At 42.3% G+C, this 16,849-nt stretch overlaps 1 protein-coding gene across 3 annotated transcripts; it reads right to left on the bottom strand.

The window, feature by feature from the left end:
- Window positions 1–6,540: 6,540 nt before the first annotated feature.
- LOC119725949 lies at window positions 6,541–16,740 on the bottom strand. 3 transcript variants are annotated; one of them, XM_038197569.1, is made up of 8 exons: window positions 16,455–16,740; window positions 14,866–15,163; window positions 14,443–14,556; window positions 11,137–11,961; window positions 10,675–10,752; window positions 9,407–9,520; window positions 8,055–8,441; window positions 6,541–7,212 (listed from the first exon to the last, which is right to left on the bottom strand). In XM_038197569.1, exons 2-8 carry the CDS (start codon window positions 15,131–15,133, stop codon window positions 6,980–6,982), a joined length of 2,019 nt encoding a protein of 672 aa, XP_038053497.1. In that variant the 5' UTR covers window positions 15,134–15,163; window positions 16,455–16,740; the 3' UTR covers window positions 6,541–6,979. The 3 variants fall into 3 exon arrangements, with proteins under 3 accessions (XP_038053497.1, XP_038053500.1, XP_038053498.1); XM_038197572.1 differs by having other exon boundaries at window positions 14,443–14,550; XM_038197570.1 differs by having other exon boundaries at window positions 14,866–15,160.
- Between the last annotated feature and the right edge of the window lie 109 nt (window positions 16,741–16,849).

The raw sequence follows: 16,849 nt of genomic DNA, 5'->3' as shown, positions 1-16,849 counted from the left end.
GTGCAATATCAACGGGTTTGAAAATGTTAATGTCTAAAGTCATGTAACGCTTGCTGTCTAGTTGATGTTAAACAAAATGTGCCTTTGCAATGCTTTGCTTGCCCTATCCATATATAGCCCATGTTATGATGATCCAAAAGCTGAAGACAACATTCAAGTTTTGATTTTCAGTTAATAGATGGCACACCAATTTATGCCTTTGCATAGGCTCTGTGCATGTGTATCTCTTTCGTTGAGAAGATCGAAGCACAAAAATACTGAGTTTACACTTTTGCAGGCCGACTAAAACATTATAAAACGAATAAGTCTTTAAAGCCTTTATAAGTTTCTAGAAAGTTGGAGGCATTTTTGCCGGGAACATAAAATCCCCAAAATCCTCCACAGTGCAGAAAACCAGTAGCACACTTTTTGTTTTGAACTTTTAAGGTCCATTGCAGAGTACACATGGCTGGGGTCTGCTGTCCTCAATCCTACAAACTCTTTCAAAAACCTGATGGAATATTCCAAGAGTCCTAGTGAGATAGAGGCAATTAACTACTTTTCAGCTCTGGCAGGAGCTTCTACAGGTCACTTGGGTGTCGGTTGGTCGGTCCCCGAAAACTGACCAAAAGTATTTTACCAAAATTGAGCAAATGCCATGCCGTCGTCAATAAATGCACTCTAACAATTGTTTGTGACAATTTGTAAAGTTGCTTATGAAAATGTTGTAAACGGAGGCAGTGCAGTAATGTTATAGACGTGATATTTTGTGTAGTGGTTGAACGGTATCCAGAAGGAGGAAATGAAAATTGGCCAAAAGTATGGTGTTCCATATGTGCCATGGGCGTCAAATTTTTTGCCAGAGCATATTGTGTACTCGCACTTGTTTTAATAGCCTCCATACTTTTTTTTCAGGGACCAGGCTCAATGTGCTGTGTTTGTGGAAGAAATATTGACCTTTTTCCATGTGAAATTGGCATAAAAAAATTCCTATGTTTTGGCCAGTACAAGTAAAATCTTTCTTATATGAGCCATTGGTTTATGTGGTATGGAATAAGGGACTAATTTCAGACATTGAATTGTGCCAACTGTTAAATTCAGCCACTTCAAATCTTTGCATCCACAAATGTGGCACCTCAAAAAATTGGCTTTGATGTACTGTACTACCCTTAATAGGCTGCATGATAAAGTCATTTTTTTTCTAGGTGTCTGCCACTGCTCATGATTAGGGAGTTGTAAAAGAATTGAGTTCATATGTACATTGTAGGTAGAAGCCTTTATGCACTATTTATTGATGTTGCTGTGAACAATGTAACTAGTGATTCAGAACCACTGTATGATATATATGGAGTGTCATGTATATAATAAAGCTAATGTGGAACGTACGTGCATCATTTGTTTTCTCAGGATGAAGTGTTTTGTGATACCCCTATAGATCTCTTTTGTGAATTTTCTCATATGCGACAAATGGAACAACACGGGGGTGTCATTTTGTTCCTAAACATTTTTGATAAGATGGCCAGCAGGCGAATAATTGCTCGCTGGTCACTGCATGAGACGGAAGGAGCTATGATAGCTGGAGCTCTGGTTGATCACGTCATTGAATTATTCGTCGATCCCACCCCACGGCCCAGCCCCACCGTGAAAATAGAAGTTCTATTCCACGGTAAATAGAAGTTCCATTGCACGGTCACACGATTAGTGGCTCTGAGCAATCAGATGACAAGGAGCCATTCACGTATCGTTTAAAACAAATAATAAATGTTTCACATTCGTGCAATGGAAAGAATAATTTTGTTCGGTGACTGATGGAATGTCATTCCAGGAACAGTCCATCTGTCGCCTCACGAAATTATTCTTACTCATAATCATTCGTTATTTGTATGATATTGTATTTTCAATGTGTTTTATTTCTTTACCAGTCATGTACATGCACATAATATATATGACACACAGGTTTACAAAAAAGAATTGAAATCATTATTATTCCATATTTAATAAAAAAAAAACCATGTATCTTTTTAACAACAGCAATATTTTTAAAATTCCCAAACCCCTGATCAAGTTGTGCTTTTATTTCAAACATCATTCTCACTGTTGCAACAACAAAATGTATACATCTATTAGTGTCTCATTATAAAAAAATAAAATATATTAGTGTCTCATTAAAAAATTCTGCAATTACTTCATGAAGGCTACTTACAGAGATATGGTCAAATTAGCACACTCGACCAAAAAAAAGGCCATCAATTCTAAAAAAAAAAAAAGGAAATGTGTTAAAACATTATTAAAATATTCAGGATATCTTCCCCAATTTTTTTGCAGCAACCCAGAGTTTTTCTTCGAAAACCTATTTGCATGGAAGCGCATATACAGCGTAGAATTTGGCATAAAACCTGCTCACACAAAAGAAAATAGCACAACCAAATTTGATGGTGCAGCTAGTTTAAAGCCCACAATTTGTCTAGTATATACAAACATTTCTTTTGAGAATTTTGTGGCCCCTGCACTTAAGGTTTGCAGAAATGAAGGGTCCCAGATATAAACTGGTCTTTGAATTGGTATTTCTGAGAAATTTGTGATAAATTTGAGCCAAACTCACTCTATTTTGCAATGGAATGGAGGATCATGCATTTATCAAAATGCAATGGGCTTCATACTGCTTTAAAGGGCAGTCTCTGAAGGGAAAAATCACCACAAAAACCAAATTGGTCAACCCTTCAAAAATTGAACAGAACGTGAAAGAGGGTTATCATTTGCTTTTAGTTTTTTTTGAGGTGGGGATGTTTATCTTTGTTGTCTTGTATGGGCATTTATTTTCTGGTCAGCACCCTACTATTGAGCTTATCAGCATACAGACTGTAACATTTGTTCAGTAACTTGCAATGTACTTTTAGTACAGAATTTGACTGATGATCATGTCCATTTTTGTGAGGACAAATAACAGGCATGCAACTGGGAATTTTGAAGAAAAAAACGAGGAAATTCCAAACCACACAAGACTTTGTACAGTGTTTTCCAATTTGTAATGGCATTCATGAGAAAATCTGTGGATCCCAGGAAAAGTTGCATGCCTGAAATAAACGGTTGGAAAATGTCCAATCATCATTTCACTCTCTGCATGCAGAAATTTTAACTAAATTGAGAATGAGAAATCTTCTATACTTTGCTACAAGAAATTTTGTAAAGCACACAGAACAACCCTGCAGCTAGAGGTGCACATGCCACATGTAAAAATTAATAAAAACAATAACTGAAATATGTCTTCAAAGACTACCCAGAATTACTTTCCAAAAGAAGACAAATTTAGTTATCAGAAACAAATGTGGTTTTTTTAAAAAGAAATACGAAGGAACGGAATTAAAAAGGAATGTCTCTTAATACATAGGTAGTATAAATATTTGTAAAACCAAAAAATATAATATAAGAAAATAATGCAAGGTTTGCGGAAACACCATGTGCGAATAATTTCTCAACTAAGAGAATGGTTCTGAAAAGAACCAGAGGTATAAACTCAACGTTCCGGTCAGTATGCTCTGACCGTCTTCAGGACGGTCTTCTCCTGAAGACGGTCAGAGCATATATGACCGGAACGTTGAGTTTATACCTCTGGTTCTTTTCAGAACCATTCTCTTAGTTGAGAAATTATTCGCACATGGTGTTTCCGCAAACCTTGCATTATTTAGTATCTCCACCATGCAAAGCCTCAAATCTTACTTAATATAAGAAAAGGAGTCTAAACATTTTACAAACGGTCAAAGTTATGGCGTGCTAGTCTCTATGCATATAAGCAAGACTGCACTGAGCAAGTTGGGCATTTTAATGCGTTAGGTAAATAAAGTGTACAATGCTCTCTATCAGATACATTAAAAACAAATGCGAATAATCATGGCATCAGAGGCCGGTGTAACTGGGGGCGGGGGGGGGGGGGGGGGGACACGTTGCCCCCCCCCCCCCCCAGTGGAGGTTCGTGTACATCTTTCCTTCCCCACCATTTAAGATCTTTAATTGCACAACAACCATATATCAGTTGCCTTCAGTGCCCCTCTCGAAAAAAAATTGGTTCACCCTAGGTGCCCCCTAGAAGATTAAACCCTACTTTAACACCACTTCAAAATGGTATTTGACAGCTCTAGTACTAATGCATGTCAAAAAATAAGATGCTTTAATATGCATGTACAATTTGGAATGGGCGGATGTTTGCTGGTCAGTTCCTATCATGTTTCTTACTTTAAAAGGTTCACATGTAAATAGAATCACCACAGTCTACGTACTGAGACAATAATGAACATGTGAGAAAGAACCATTTTAAAGTATTTTTTTGTGTTTTTCGGCGAAATAACACACGGCTCATTTGCCATGATCTATTTGCCCACATGAACGAGTGACAAATTTTGAAAGCTTATTTTGCTGATGACATCACAGTTGTAAAGAGGCATTGTTTTTTGGGGTTTTTTTTTGCACGGGCACAAAAGCAACGATTTCAGTTTCTCAAGTTTAAGAAATTACTGATACACAAAAATACTCCAAAAGCTTTATTTCTCATCATAAGTTCAACATTTGTAAATGTCGTATTATAGCGTGGTTATCAGCCATTGAATCCTGTGTCAAGTGACACAGGGTTGGATTGCTGACAACCAAGTTTAAAAGATAATGGCCCAAATCAGCCTAATTTATGTACAGTTATAGTACTCATGCAGATATTCGCTGCTAATGACAGACCCCTGCACATTCAGTAATACTGTAAACACAATCACGTAACCAGAGTATTCTTTGCCCATTGCTCAATATAATTTTAGTCTCCTTTACTCACAAAGTATCAGTGCTGAAAGATTTTTTACCTGGTCATCCGCCCTCCGCAAAATCCAAAGGGGGGGGGGGGGAGGGAGGGGTGGACACTATCTTATATGAGGCATTGTTCTAACGGATGATCACTATTGGACAGTATAGGTGGGACTCTTTATCCCTGTAATTTGCCAACGGACAAAGGATTTCCAACGGGATGATATTTCCATCCTATATTGCTCCTAACAGCATCCCGATTTTGCTTTTAAAATATAAAGCCTGTGGTTACGTCACTGGTAAAACATGGGTTAAAAATACCACAATTCTTACACATCATTTCGTTGTTTTTTTCCCCATACCTTCAGGTTGCACTAGCGCGTCTTTTCCATACCGGCGAACATGTGCATTGTACCTATACAAAATCATATACATGCATGTTTCCCAGTATGGAAAAGGCGCAGTGCAACCTGTTCGCCAGTATGGAAAAAAATATGCGACAAATTTATCACTATACATAATATAGTGCAAAGGTTATATATAGTGTGTGCAACATTTAGTACTGGCAACCAATACGAAACACACCATAACAAAGTACATTGGTTAAAAAGGTGCTCACTAAAATGCAATGTGATAGCTCACAATACATGTAACACAATAGGTAGACACAACAGTGGCGGATCCGGGGTGCCCCCATGCCCCCCGGCAGCAACAGAAATTGTCTCAATTAAGGCCATTTTTTTCCCCCGGCAAAGCCTCAGCCTCCCCCCCCCCCCTCCCCGCCCCCTCGCCGCATTAACCTCTCTGGATCCGCCATTGCAGAGTTTGTCCCTGTCCCTACAAAAACATAGAAAGTACCAACTTCAAATAGGACAGTGTATTAATTATGGCGGAACAAATTACTTTGTACACATAGTAAAGTAAAAGATTGTCTGGCTTTTGTCCACTGAAATGTTCAATACGTGGTTACATTTGGAAATATTGTACACAATTATGTACATAACAAGTCACTCAAAAAATACATTTCTTGGCAGGCTATAGCTAGCACATCTACTTCACCATATTTGTGGCTGATATTGAAGTGCTGTACAATTTTATTATTAAGGGAATAACAGTGTGAGGAGCCGGTCTTCACTGCGTGATAATGACCGGGTGTGGGGGTGACCGCTGTTAATGGACCGAGACGAATACCTTTATAACGAAATAAACAGTTAAAATGCTCCAATTTTGTGACTTTTTTCCAGCGATATTTCCAGACTTTTTGTGTTCATGTTCATGGGCCATATTTTAGCTTAACAGCTATAATGACGTAAACTCAACAGAAACTGCTGCCGTACAAAAACAAACTACAACAATGTTTTCATATCTTTACCTGATGGAGGAAGCTGAAATCTCGTTTACACATTCCTTGTGTCCGGAATTACAAAGATGCTTGGTTTAGGAAAGGTAAATATGTCGGTGGGTGAAGTGTTTCAAAGAAAATAAATCGTAGATCTACGCTTTCGTCGTAAACATCCTCAGTATATACTGCACTGCTGTACGATGTCGTTTCAAAACTTCCTGACGCGCGCGCACGCAAGCATCCCTAGCAACTGTGTTGCGTACGCGCGCGTCAGTCTCACTCGATGGGGGTTGAGCGCATGTGCAGTGCTCAATTGTTAAAAGCTACCGCTGGACTGTTACTATATTTTGACCAATCATTGGCTTGCATGGGGCTGAACGGGGCTTGATCAAAGCTGGTTCAGGGGCCATTTATTCGCTTGATCTTTGAAGCCGGTCCATTATCACCGTTAATGCCCGGCCACGTGATCGAGTCTCGACCAATCAGAAACCATCAAATCTCCAAGGTATTTATTAATGTTTGATAAATTGTTCCATACGTGTAACAATTATCAACAGCGTATCAATTTGCAAAAAGATAATCGAATCACATCACAAAACTCAATTGATTTATCATGATTTCATTCAATTTTTTGAAATGTTGAACAAAGAAATTGACGGGAGCGGGGTACTGTCCGGTGCTCTACCAACTGAGCTATCCAGCGCTATGTTAGCAGTTCCCCAATTCGTCAATATCTTTGTTCAAGGGGCGCTAGTCAGAAGCCAAATGTTTAATTCAATTCGATTCAGGGCTATTTCAGCAGCCAAGTTTGAACTGCATGGCTTAAATTGCAAAACCTCCCCACAATACGACTCACAAGAAAGGTAAACTAGTCCCTTATCTTCTTCCAACAAGCTTGAACTCGATGACCTTTTTGCGGGACTCATCCAGCTGAAAGTGCTCGGAGGCAGTGAACTGCTGGCTGCTTGTGCCTTGCAGTATCGTGGCGCCCGGTTGCCAGTCTGAATGAGAAGGTCCAACGAGGCTGCGCGGAACGTCGTTGACGGAAGGGACGGCGTCGTCCGTGCCAAAGTAGTCCACCTCGGGCTCACTGCCGAAGTTGCCAAAACCTGTATTACAATACAACACATGGTGGAATATTATCAACAAGAGAGATAATAATAATAATAATAATAGTGGATATTTATAAAGCGCACATATCCACCAGGACTGGTGCTCAAGGCGCTACATCATTATTACCCCTGCTCATTGGGCACATGAAACATTCCAAAATACCATCTCAGCTCCCTGGGGAGTATACAGCTCGATGCAGCCTGTTAGGCGCAAGGAAGCTAATTCAATCACAATAACCATCTCTGCCCTCACAGGTACCCATTTACTCCTGGGTGGAGAGAAGCAATGAGTGACAAAGTGCCTTGCCCAAGGGCACACGCACCATGACCCCGCCAGGACTCGAACCCACAACCTGCAGCTTTACCCGCAGACCACGAATCAGTGCCCTTAACCACGAGGCCACAGTACTGTGGATCTGTAGTGTATCTCAGTAAAGCCCCAGTCACACATTCACGGTTTGGAGCTATGGATCTCCATGGTTTGAAATACGTGATAAACCGTGGGAGTATCGTATTCATCCTTAGTACGTACGTGGTTATCCCTCATCTTCCTTGGGTATTCGCAAAGAGGCTACGGAAGTTTTAAACTGTTCCAAAGTAGTAGATGGTAGAAATCTCTATGAATTCGCTACGAATGTCCTACGGATATGCCCAGGTGTGCTAGGGTTCTGCTAGGGTATCCATGCTTTATTCGTAGGGGGAGGGGGGGGGGAAGGGGTGTACTTTGCTGGATAGGCCACTGGTACATGTAATTTCAAACGATCTTACTTGGTTTGAAGAAAAAATGTTGTCCTTTTGGATATTTGAAACCATTAAAAATTTGATGATTTTACCCATACCTCTGCTTATATCATTCCAGGGCCCTGTCTTGCTCTTCTCTGGGGTGAAGACAACTCGGACCAGACCATTATTGGGGTCCCCGTCTGTGACCCCTGACCCAGCAGCGGCACTACACGGGTCAATGAAGCAGAATTTTCTCTCCTCTGTGGCAGGGCGTTCTATGACTATGCTGCCTCTCGGATCCACGGTCCAGTCACCAGCAAATCTTCCATTGTAGCAGACCACGGCGCTGCAACGCAAACGCTGGTCGTTGTTGAACAGCTTGATCGTGTAGTTGGTGCCGTATCGGAGGATCACGTGACCACCCTCGGTGGTGAGCACGTGAACCCCCTCTTGGATCTTCACTTGGTATGGACCGTTCTCAAAGAGGTCAATTCTGCGGTGATCTGAATAAATTGGTTTCAAAAGTGCTTCTTATATGTCAAATAATTCTTGGAGGAATGAGAATTGAACAATTGTGCTTGTTATGTTTTCAATGTCTATTAACTGCTGCTCTCCCCCCACTATTTGTTGAGCTTTGCCCCAAAACGTAGATTTGTTTTAAAAATTGCTATGGAATATTTCGTGTACAAATTACAAACTACAATAATCAGACGTGTGCATTACCAGTGCGAGAGCAACCGAAAATAACAGTGTATTTTCAAAGGGTTAAAATGCCCAAAAGACAAAAGAAGTAGCTTTTCCATTTTAAATGAAATCTAAAAACTGAAACGATAAAAAATGTGACTATATATTGATGAGGATGGGTTGTGGCCTTGAAAGCATGTGTTTAAGACGTCTTCAGAAGGGGGGGGGGGGGCGGTAGAGTGAGTTCTAGCCCCATCCAAGCAACAACGTGAATTTTCTTTGCAAGCTGAGTGACACAATAATGTCTACGAGTGACGAATGCCTAAAGCGTGAAAACGAACACAAATGCAACTTTGTGACATCCCATTTTTGCAAAATTGGCAAACATTTTCAACCATGGTGAATTTTGCAGTGAAGGTTTCACGACGTCACATTTTGCTTCGCATTCAACATCACAGTAGGCTTGTGACGTCGTCTAAGCAGATGCAAGTAAGTCTACATTGTTATTGATCAATATACATGTATTCACAATGTGTAATGCATTATACAATGTACATGACAGTTTCTCTACAAAATCGGTAGATAGATGTAAAAAAAACAAAAAAACATATGCATTCTCCAAGAGACAGTAAAGGGTTCAAGGCTTCGCTACTTGCACAGGTCTTTTTTTCGTGACAGTATCCGGGGGGTCATATGGATGCATCCCGGTAGATATGTGTGCTTGACCAAAGGCTACTCTAATAGCGGATGAACAATTCTTACAAGTCCATCCGCAAATACCTACCGTAGAGTTGCTTTCCAGTACCATACTCTGACAACAGCTGACGCTCGGCATTGCCAATGCTGTTTGTGGATATTGGGTGTGCCGCTATGGTGGTTGAATTCCGATTATTCTCCACTAAAAAGAATACAAGGAAAGGAAGTTTAATAATAATATCCAAAAAAAGGCAATTTAGTATTGTAGTGGGGAGTCAGGTTGGTGTAGTGGTACTTTCCTCGCCTTCCACCGCTGTGACCCGGGGTTCAAATCCTGCCTGGGCAAACATGTGGATTGTGTTTTTTAGTCCCTGCCTGATTCCATGGGTTAATTTTCCCCAGAATATTCTTCTGGGGTTTTCCTCCCACCTCTCAAACTGTAATTTCTTCACATTGTGACCTATGGGAGATCAGTGAATTCCACTGAATGGGCTACCCAGCTAAAATATGAAATAAATAAATAAAAAAATAGCGACTCATGGTAAAATGAAAAGCCAATTGTTTGCCTCAAATATATCAAAGCAGCAGCATAGCGATGCGGGTTAGGGGGGTGAGACAAGAGAGAAAAAAAAGGGAGAAGGAGGAAGTGAAAGATGAGAGGGGTTAGCCAACCATTAATAATCGATGCACTGAATGTGCTCTCTGCATGCGGTCCGCTTGCGGATGGCGCACTGTAGACGTGCTTGAAACCATCAACAGGGTAGTCTGGCAGATACAAAAAAATCAGGGAAATATTTTTTGAACCCCCCTCCCCCATCAACCGGCCAACCCCAAAATTGAGTAAAGCTCAGAGAATTATACCGTCGGGTCCTTCACAAGACCGGTCACTTCAAGTACATTATGAGTCAATTCGGTAATAATGCCTTTATTAGAGTCCACGTGAATAGCTTGTGACTTAATTAATCCGGTACCGGATGACTTGTGAGGGACTTGTGAGGGCTAATGGAGGATTTTGAGGACTCCATGAAGACTTGTGAGGACTTGTGAGGATGTGTGAGAACTTATGACAACTTGTGAGGACTTGTAAAGACTTTCAAGGAATTATGATGACTTGTGTGTACTTGTGAGGACTTGCAAAGTCTTTTGAGGAATTGTAAGAATTGTGAGGACTTTTGAAGACTTGTGAGGACTTGAGAGGACTCAGGACTTTTGAGGACTTGTGAGGACTTGTGGAGGACGTGTTAGGACTTGTGAGTACTCGTGTGGTCTTGTGAGGTCTAGTTTGCATGGACCAGTGAGGACTTGACAGGACTTATGAGGTTTAGTAACACAGTCAAAAACAGCACTGGAATGTACCCGAGTCAGCACGCACTCTGCCTGTCTGGTAGGTGCCATCAGTAGCAGCCGTATTTGCAGCATTGTATCTCTTGATCTCTGTAGAGTCAGAAAGATTGACAAAACCAAATTGAAAACTGGGGAACACTCATTCTTTGCAACTATCATACTGACTGACTGACTAACTCACTCCCCGAATGACTTTCACTTGTGAGTCGGGCAGTGCTAATGTATAGGAATACCCATAATGCTGATGATTTGGCTAGATCTGGCCCACTGTGTAGGCCAGATGCACGAAAAAGATACCGGGCTGACCCAAATTTGCCATGGAATCTTTGCTTTTGGTCAATTGCATGGACAATGCTTTCACAATTGAAAGGGCCTCAAGTGTGTGCTGAGATCACATGCCTGGATTCATCTAATTTTCTGTGCAGCTAAACATTGAGTAAAAGATATGCCAAACAATTCTCAAGCAAGTCTTACCACTTGAAGGAGACTGTCCTCCAATGCTCGAAGTCCCGGTCATGACGTTGCCTTTTTCCATCTGCTGTCCGTTTACCTTGGGCATGCCTTCACCAGCAACATTCTCAACGGGTATGTTCCAGGTCTGGTTTTCTATCTTAGGGTGAGACTGGTGGGGTCCCTTCAAACTTGCCTCTGGCTCCGTGACATTTGGGGAGAAATTTTGGAGATTCTGGCCGGCCGCAGACATCGCACACGGGGCTGATTTGATGGCAGAGACCTTGGCATGACCGGGTGGGGCATTGTTGGGCATGTAGCCTTGCACCTGGGGTACTCCGGATGCTTGCGGATAGGACTGGATTCGCGAGCGGGGTTCTGCTTGCGGGGTTCCAATATTTGGCTGGCTACCGGGAGTGCCTGTGTACTGTACTGCTGTTGGGGCTTGGTTACCACTGTTCTGTAGTAGGGTTTGGAGCCGGAGCTTTTCCTGAAGTTGCTGGATCGTGTTTTGGAGGTCTTGGTCATTGGGCATTTGCTGGACGCTGCCTCCGTTCACACAGGGAGCATAACCGGGGGTACTCAAACCTTGCTGATATGGATTGCCAGTCTGCGAAGCTTGATAGTAATGATTGGCCATTTGGACTGGTTGATGTGTTGGATTACGGTCTTGCATAGGGTGTCCCTCCCCTGGATGTGATTGCAGTAATGGTTGAGGATATACCGCGTACTGATCTACCGATACTTGTTGCTGCATGCTCATAGGGCTTTGGTAACTCAGGGATGCCACTCCTTGTGGAGTTGGGTAATAATGCTGCATACCTGCTGGAAACGGTGGTACTGCTTGAGCTACAAAATAAAAGACAAAAACAAATAAGATTTTCATACCAAAGTGAAAGAAATCACAAGGTCATGCTACAACTTGATGAAGGCTGTAGTTGGGTGGATGCTGAACTTTTATAATACTCTCATTGCAACATATACATGTACAGCACTTCTCTTTCCGATTGGTGTTGTGCAAATCGGATCCAAAACTGACCCGACCTAAAACCGACTTTGGTTCGGATGGGGTTGGTTTTTCCACCATTTCAGTCAGGTCGGTTGTGCATTTTTGGGCGATTTTCGGGTCAAGTTGGGTCGGATAAGCCACCTTGCAAAAACCAGAAACCAAAGAAAAATGTTCTATCACGCACAGTCTATAAAGTGAAGGTCTACCAGTAGGTCACTTTAGGAGTGTTCACTGTATACGGTGCATATGACTGAGAGACAACTATTTCCATGGGTAAGTTCAGGATATGGGCCTATATAGTTCAGGCTCACAAAGTGGACATGGAACAGGGCGCGATATTGCCGGCACCGTGTACCATGTCCGAGGATCAGAAGGTCTGATGCTCGGGGCTTGGGAATAATTTAGTATCGGTATAGATTATTCGAATATTCGAATATTCCAAACTACCCGATCAAGTTTTACATGCACCAGCTGCAACTGGGTGCTGCGCCAGTCAAAGGTTGCACGCGAGCGTCGCTTAACATGGTTAAGTTTTGCATGAAAGCGATCAATATTATGGGCTGCTGGAACATTTTGCAGCACGTATTTTATAACTATCAAGGGCTCATTAGTAAATATGACTTACAGGCCTTGAATTTGGGAATTTTTAGGGCAAGGCCACTTTGGCCTTGAATGGAGCAAAATTATAGAGGGCACCAAGGCCAGTTGGGAGGGCCCCAAGGCCAAACTAATATCTGCAGAAGGGGCACAGAGGCCGGCCGGTAAAAAAAAATGCGAATTTATATCGGCGATCATGTAGTTTATGGCCCCTCTTTAGTTTCGATCAAATTTGAGTCAAAGGTGTTTCTATCATTCAAAAAATTACCTTTTCAACCTAAAGCAGACTTCTCTCAGCTTATATGGCACCTGTTTTGTAATTTTGAACTCTTTTGGGGGATAGAAATTACGTTTTTTGTAAGCGGTTTTATGGTTGGTGACGTGCGATCGCCATCTCTATTTTCGTGTTGCGTTTTTGCGTTGTCGTTTTCCCTCCAAATTCCCCTCAAAAATTCAAAACCCTTCCCTCTATCTATAACCTACCTGCATGTTCTTAATGTGGCTTAAAAGTTTATTTTGTTCTCTTAGGGAATCGGGCCCATAATTAATAGATGATCGCCATTTACAATGTCCGCTTTTGACAATCGGAATTCGGAACGCCATGTGCACGCGTGTTTTTACTATGCCCCGAGCTCGTTTGCCTCGTACACGAACATCAATGTGTTCTGTATGTACCGCGCATGCAAGCACTGAGAAAAAGAAAGTCTGTTGACTGCTCGTAAGATCTGCCGTACTTACTCCTGCTGGTATGTGTGTGTACGAATACAGACATATATTTTTGCGGCGGGGGTGTCGCTACTTGAAGTATCGGCACATACAGGAACTGGAGATTCAGTTGTCAGTGTACGTGTACGTGTGTGTACATCATACATACAGTGGGGAATCGCCGGTGTTTGGCCAGCCGGCCACGGCCGGCCGTACCGCGCGCGTGTGATTGAGTCAGCGAGATATTAAGACAACTGATCGGGCTGGCATGACATTGAAATACATTGTCAATGTGTGGAAAAACAACTGGAATCAAGGATTGTAGTGGTTTTAATAGGCTGATAGATGTTTTTGCAAAAAGGGCACGACGGCCAAGGTAATTATGGGGCAAGGCAAAACTGGTCGTGAAGACAGGGATTTTTTGTGGGGCACCTCGGCCAGTCAGAAGGCAACGACGGCACTGGCCGTCGTGGCCGTCGTTCAATTCAAGCCCTGAACTTAGCCTGGAAAATTGCAGTTGAAATTTCAAAGAAGCTACATTTTTGTATACAGTCCACCGTGAGCTTGTTTTTCTTTAAAACTGCATCATATGTTCGCCATTTTGTTTTACGTTTTAAAAACTTTTGAGAGGAGATCAAATGACTCTTTGCTGAGTATCAGACGACTGTTTACCGTACGCCGAATGAATACATAATTATAACAGTCACAGTTTTGTGCTACGATTTCACCTACGATGCGTTGCACTTTTAATAATACAACATGTTTTGTGAAAGAATTGCAGGACGCGTTGCAGCTGCAATGCATTGCAGGGATACAACGCGTCGCAGCCCTGCGATGCATCATATTTATGATGAGTTTCATGAAATCGGGTGCTGCACTACATGTATGTATGTGCACATCTTTTGTTCAGAGCTCCACACATCTGCAGGAACCGGTATCTGTACATGGTGTGTTCCCTCACTGGAGCACTCCAAAGCGCTATCTATACTCTTCATGCATGCATGGAGTAATTACCGTACCATTCATCGCTGGCTCTGTGGTAATACTCTGGGTTCTTGGCTTGTCTGCAGCTGGTGCCTTCTGCTGGTTGAAAGTGGAGGTCGGCCAAGTCTTGCTCAATGGTTCCTCCATAGCTATAAGATACAAAAAGGGGAGAAAACACTCAATTGACCTATCGCCGTTTTCGAGTTAGCCACGCCCCTTAGACAACCCTATGGAGATTTTGTACACTAAGTTTTGTTTGTCATTGCAAACATATTAAACAAGTCGATGCGGACTGCTTCCAGCAGCTTCAAAACATGCAGTGCCACTCGTATATAGCCATCTTCAAAACGCAAATACACATGCCTCTCCACTCCTTCAACAATTACGTTACCAGTCAGCCATCAACTTCAAAATAGCCGTGCACACACAAAGCACTTAATAAAAAACTAGGAACAAACCTGATTTCTGTGCTGCCTGAAACTCCTGCACCTTCTTAGCGAGTCGGTTGCGTTTATGATCCTCCAGTAGCCTCTTCAAATCATCCAAGTTGTCTTCGTCCAGTTTGTCCTGTCTCTCCATCTCCCGCAGCAGGTGGGTACCGGAAGTGATGTCTGCTGCTGCATCAAACCCGAGGGTGTACGCCATCTCTTCAACGTCTTTTTTGCTGAGGCCACTGGCGACGTCTCTGAGTAGGGACCGGTAGTTTGTGATGGCTGGATTTGCCATACTCGCTCAGATGATGGTCTTCTAGTACTACTGAATGACAATAATAAACTTCATATTAGTATTTTTTTTGGGGGGGGGGGGGGGAGGGAGCTCTTCACCGATGTATAGACACTGTATACTCAGTCAGTGTGTTACCTCCGGAGTGAAAGTTGGAAAAAAACACTCGGGTGGGACTCAAACCCATGACCTCTAGCCCAGGTGGACTCCCTTTCCTCCCGTAACGTAACGGAGGGAGTCCAGGGTATATGAAGTGCTCAAAACCGGGCGAAAAAATTTATGACCAATGTTTTCAATATTTTTACCTTGTTGGAGAAGCCAATTTTTACGTCGTAGTATTTTATGTGTCCTTATCTATTGGGCCGCTGGGTTCAGGAATTCCATATGCGATGCTGACCGACCTTAATCAGGAAAATAAACTCTAAAGCAACGTTAAACTTGTACGTGTTTGTAGACTCTTTTCATCAGTTTCTCACCGCCGAGTCAATTCTAGTCGTACATGACGTACGTCATTGCAGCGTGTAGTCTGGTTCCCTAGACCCGACAATTATTCTCGGCGCTCATATCACGTCTGGTCTGGGAGCCAGACTATGCAGCGTGAAAATGCAGTGCGCCGCACGATTTGGTTTGTAACCATCCTCATACGCACGCGCACTTACTTGAAGGTGCGGTCGCTAATCCAATGACCGAGCGTGTTTTCGCGCCAGTTACCAGAAACATGTTTCGGCTTTGGTCATTGGTTGAGCGTTTTCGTGACGTCGGTTGGCTGGAGTGACGTCACTGTTCCAACCAAAACTAAACAAATGAGGGCGCTAGCGTGCGTGCGCGCTTTCGTGCGCACGTACATGACGTACGACTCGGGAATAAAACTGATGAAAAGAGACTACAAACACGTACAAGTTTAACGTTGCTTTAGAGTTTAATTTCCTGATTAATGTCGGTCAGCATCACATATGGAATTCCTGAACCCCTGGATCAATAGAGAAGGACACATAGAAAATGTAGGCGTGAAATAAGCTTCTGTAACGAGGTAAAACGTAACAAAAATCTGGTCCAAATTTTGGGTGGTCTTATTTAGAGAATTCTCATCCTGGACGTCAGTCGTAATGCAATGAAGACTTCGTCCAACCTGGGCTAGGAGAATTAAATGCTTAGAAACTTTTCTTGACTCTCCATAGACTTAATTTGTCACAACTGCTGAAGTGGCGTCAGGTTGCAACATTCTATTGTTTAAACCGAAAGATTATGCTCTTGCATCTACATAATCTACACAAGCGGAAACTTCCTTTTTCCTGTGGCATCACATTATCCACTTGATGCTTACCTGCGGTTGCCGTGGATTAAATCAATGGCTTTTCTTATGGCAGTTTTGGCCACTACGTACACTCCAGCGAAAGACAATAATGGTTTGGGCGTATATTATGAAGGATGATCTCTCGCAACTCTCTCAAGTTTTCCTGACCGAGTTAAGCAAAAAAGGCTGAATAGAAATTGAAGATGCTCTCAAATCGGAAAGAAACAAAGCTGACAAATACGCAAGACGTAAACACACGTACATGTACTCTGACGTGCTTCTCGCATCCCGTCTACCTACTTATGTTTATTATGTTTTGAACGATTGCGAAACTCCCCAAACAATTTCGGGGACACTTTACTAAATTTCACTGTTTATATTTCCCTATTTTAATTTGCTAAAATAATTTAATAATCCATTAAACG

Source organism: Patiria miniata, unplaced genomic scaffold, assembly GCF_015706575.1.
Source record: "Patiria miniata isolate m_02_andy unplaced genomic scaffold, ASM1570657v1 HiC_scaffold_19, whole genome shotgun sequence".
NCBI lineage: Eukaryota > Metazoa > Echinodermata > Asteroidea > Valvatida > Asterinidae > Patiria > Patiria miniata.
The sequence above is the reverse complement of the archived record's forward strand: the minus strand, read 5'-3'. Positions and strand labels throughout refer to the sequence as shown.

What these genes read in the sequence shown, in the direction of transcription:
- LOC119725949 (XM_038197569.1), bottom strand. Translation starts at nt 15,133, where the DNA reads ATGGCAAATCCAGCCATCACAAACTACCGGTCCCTACTCAGAGACGTC. An exon ending in CACAGAGCCAGCGATGAATG is followed by an intron (nt 11,962 to 14,442) that starts GTACGGTAATTA and finishes TTTATTTTGTAG; the next exon opens with CTCAAGCAGTACCACCGTTT. An exon ending in AGGACAGTCTCCTTCAAGTG is followed by an intron (nt 10,753 to 11,136) that starts GTAAGACTTGCT and finishes CTGACTCTACAG; the next exon opens with AGATCAAGAGATACAATGCT.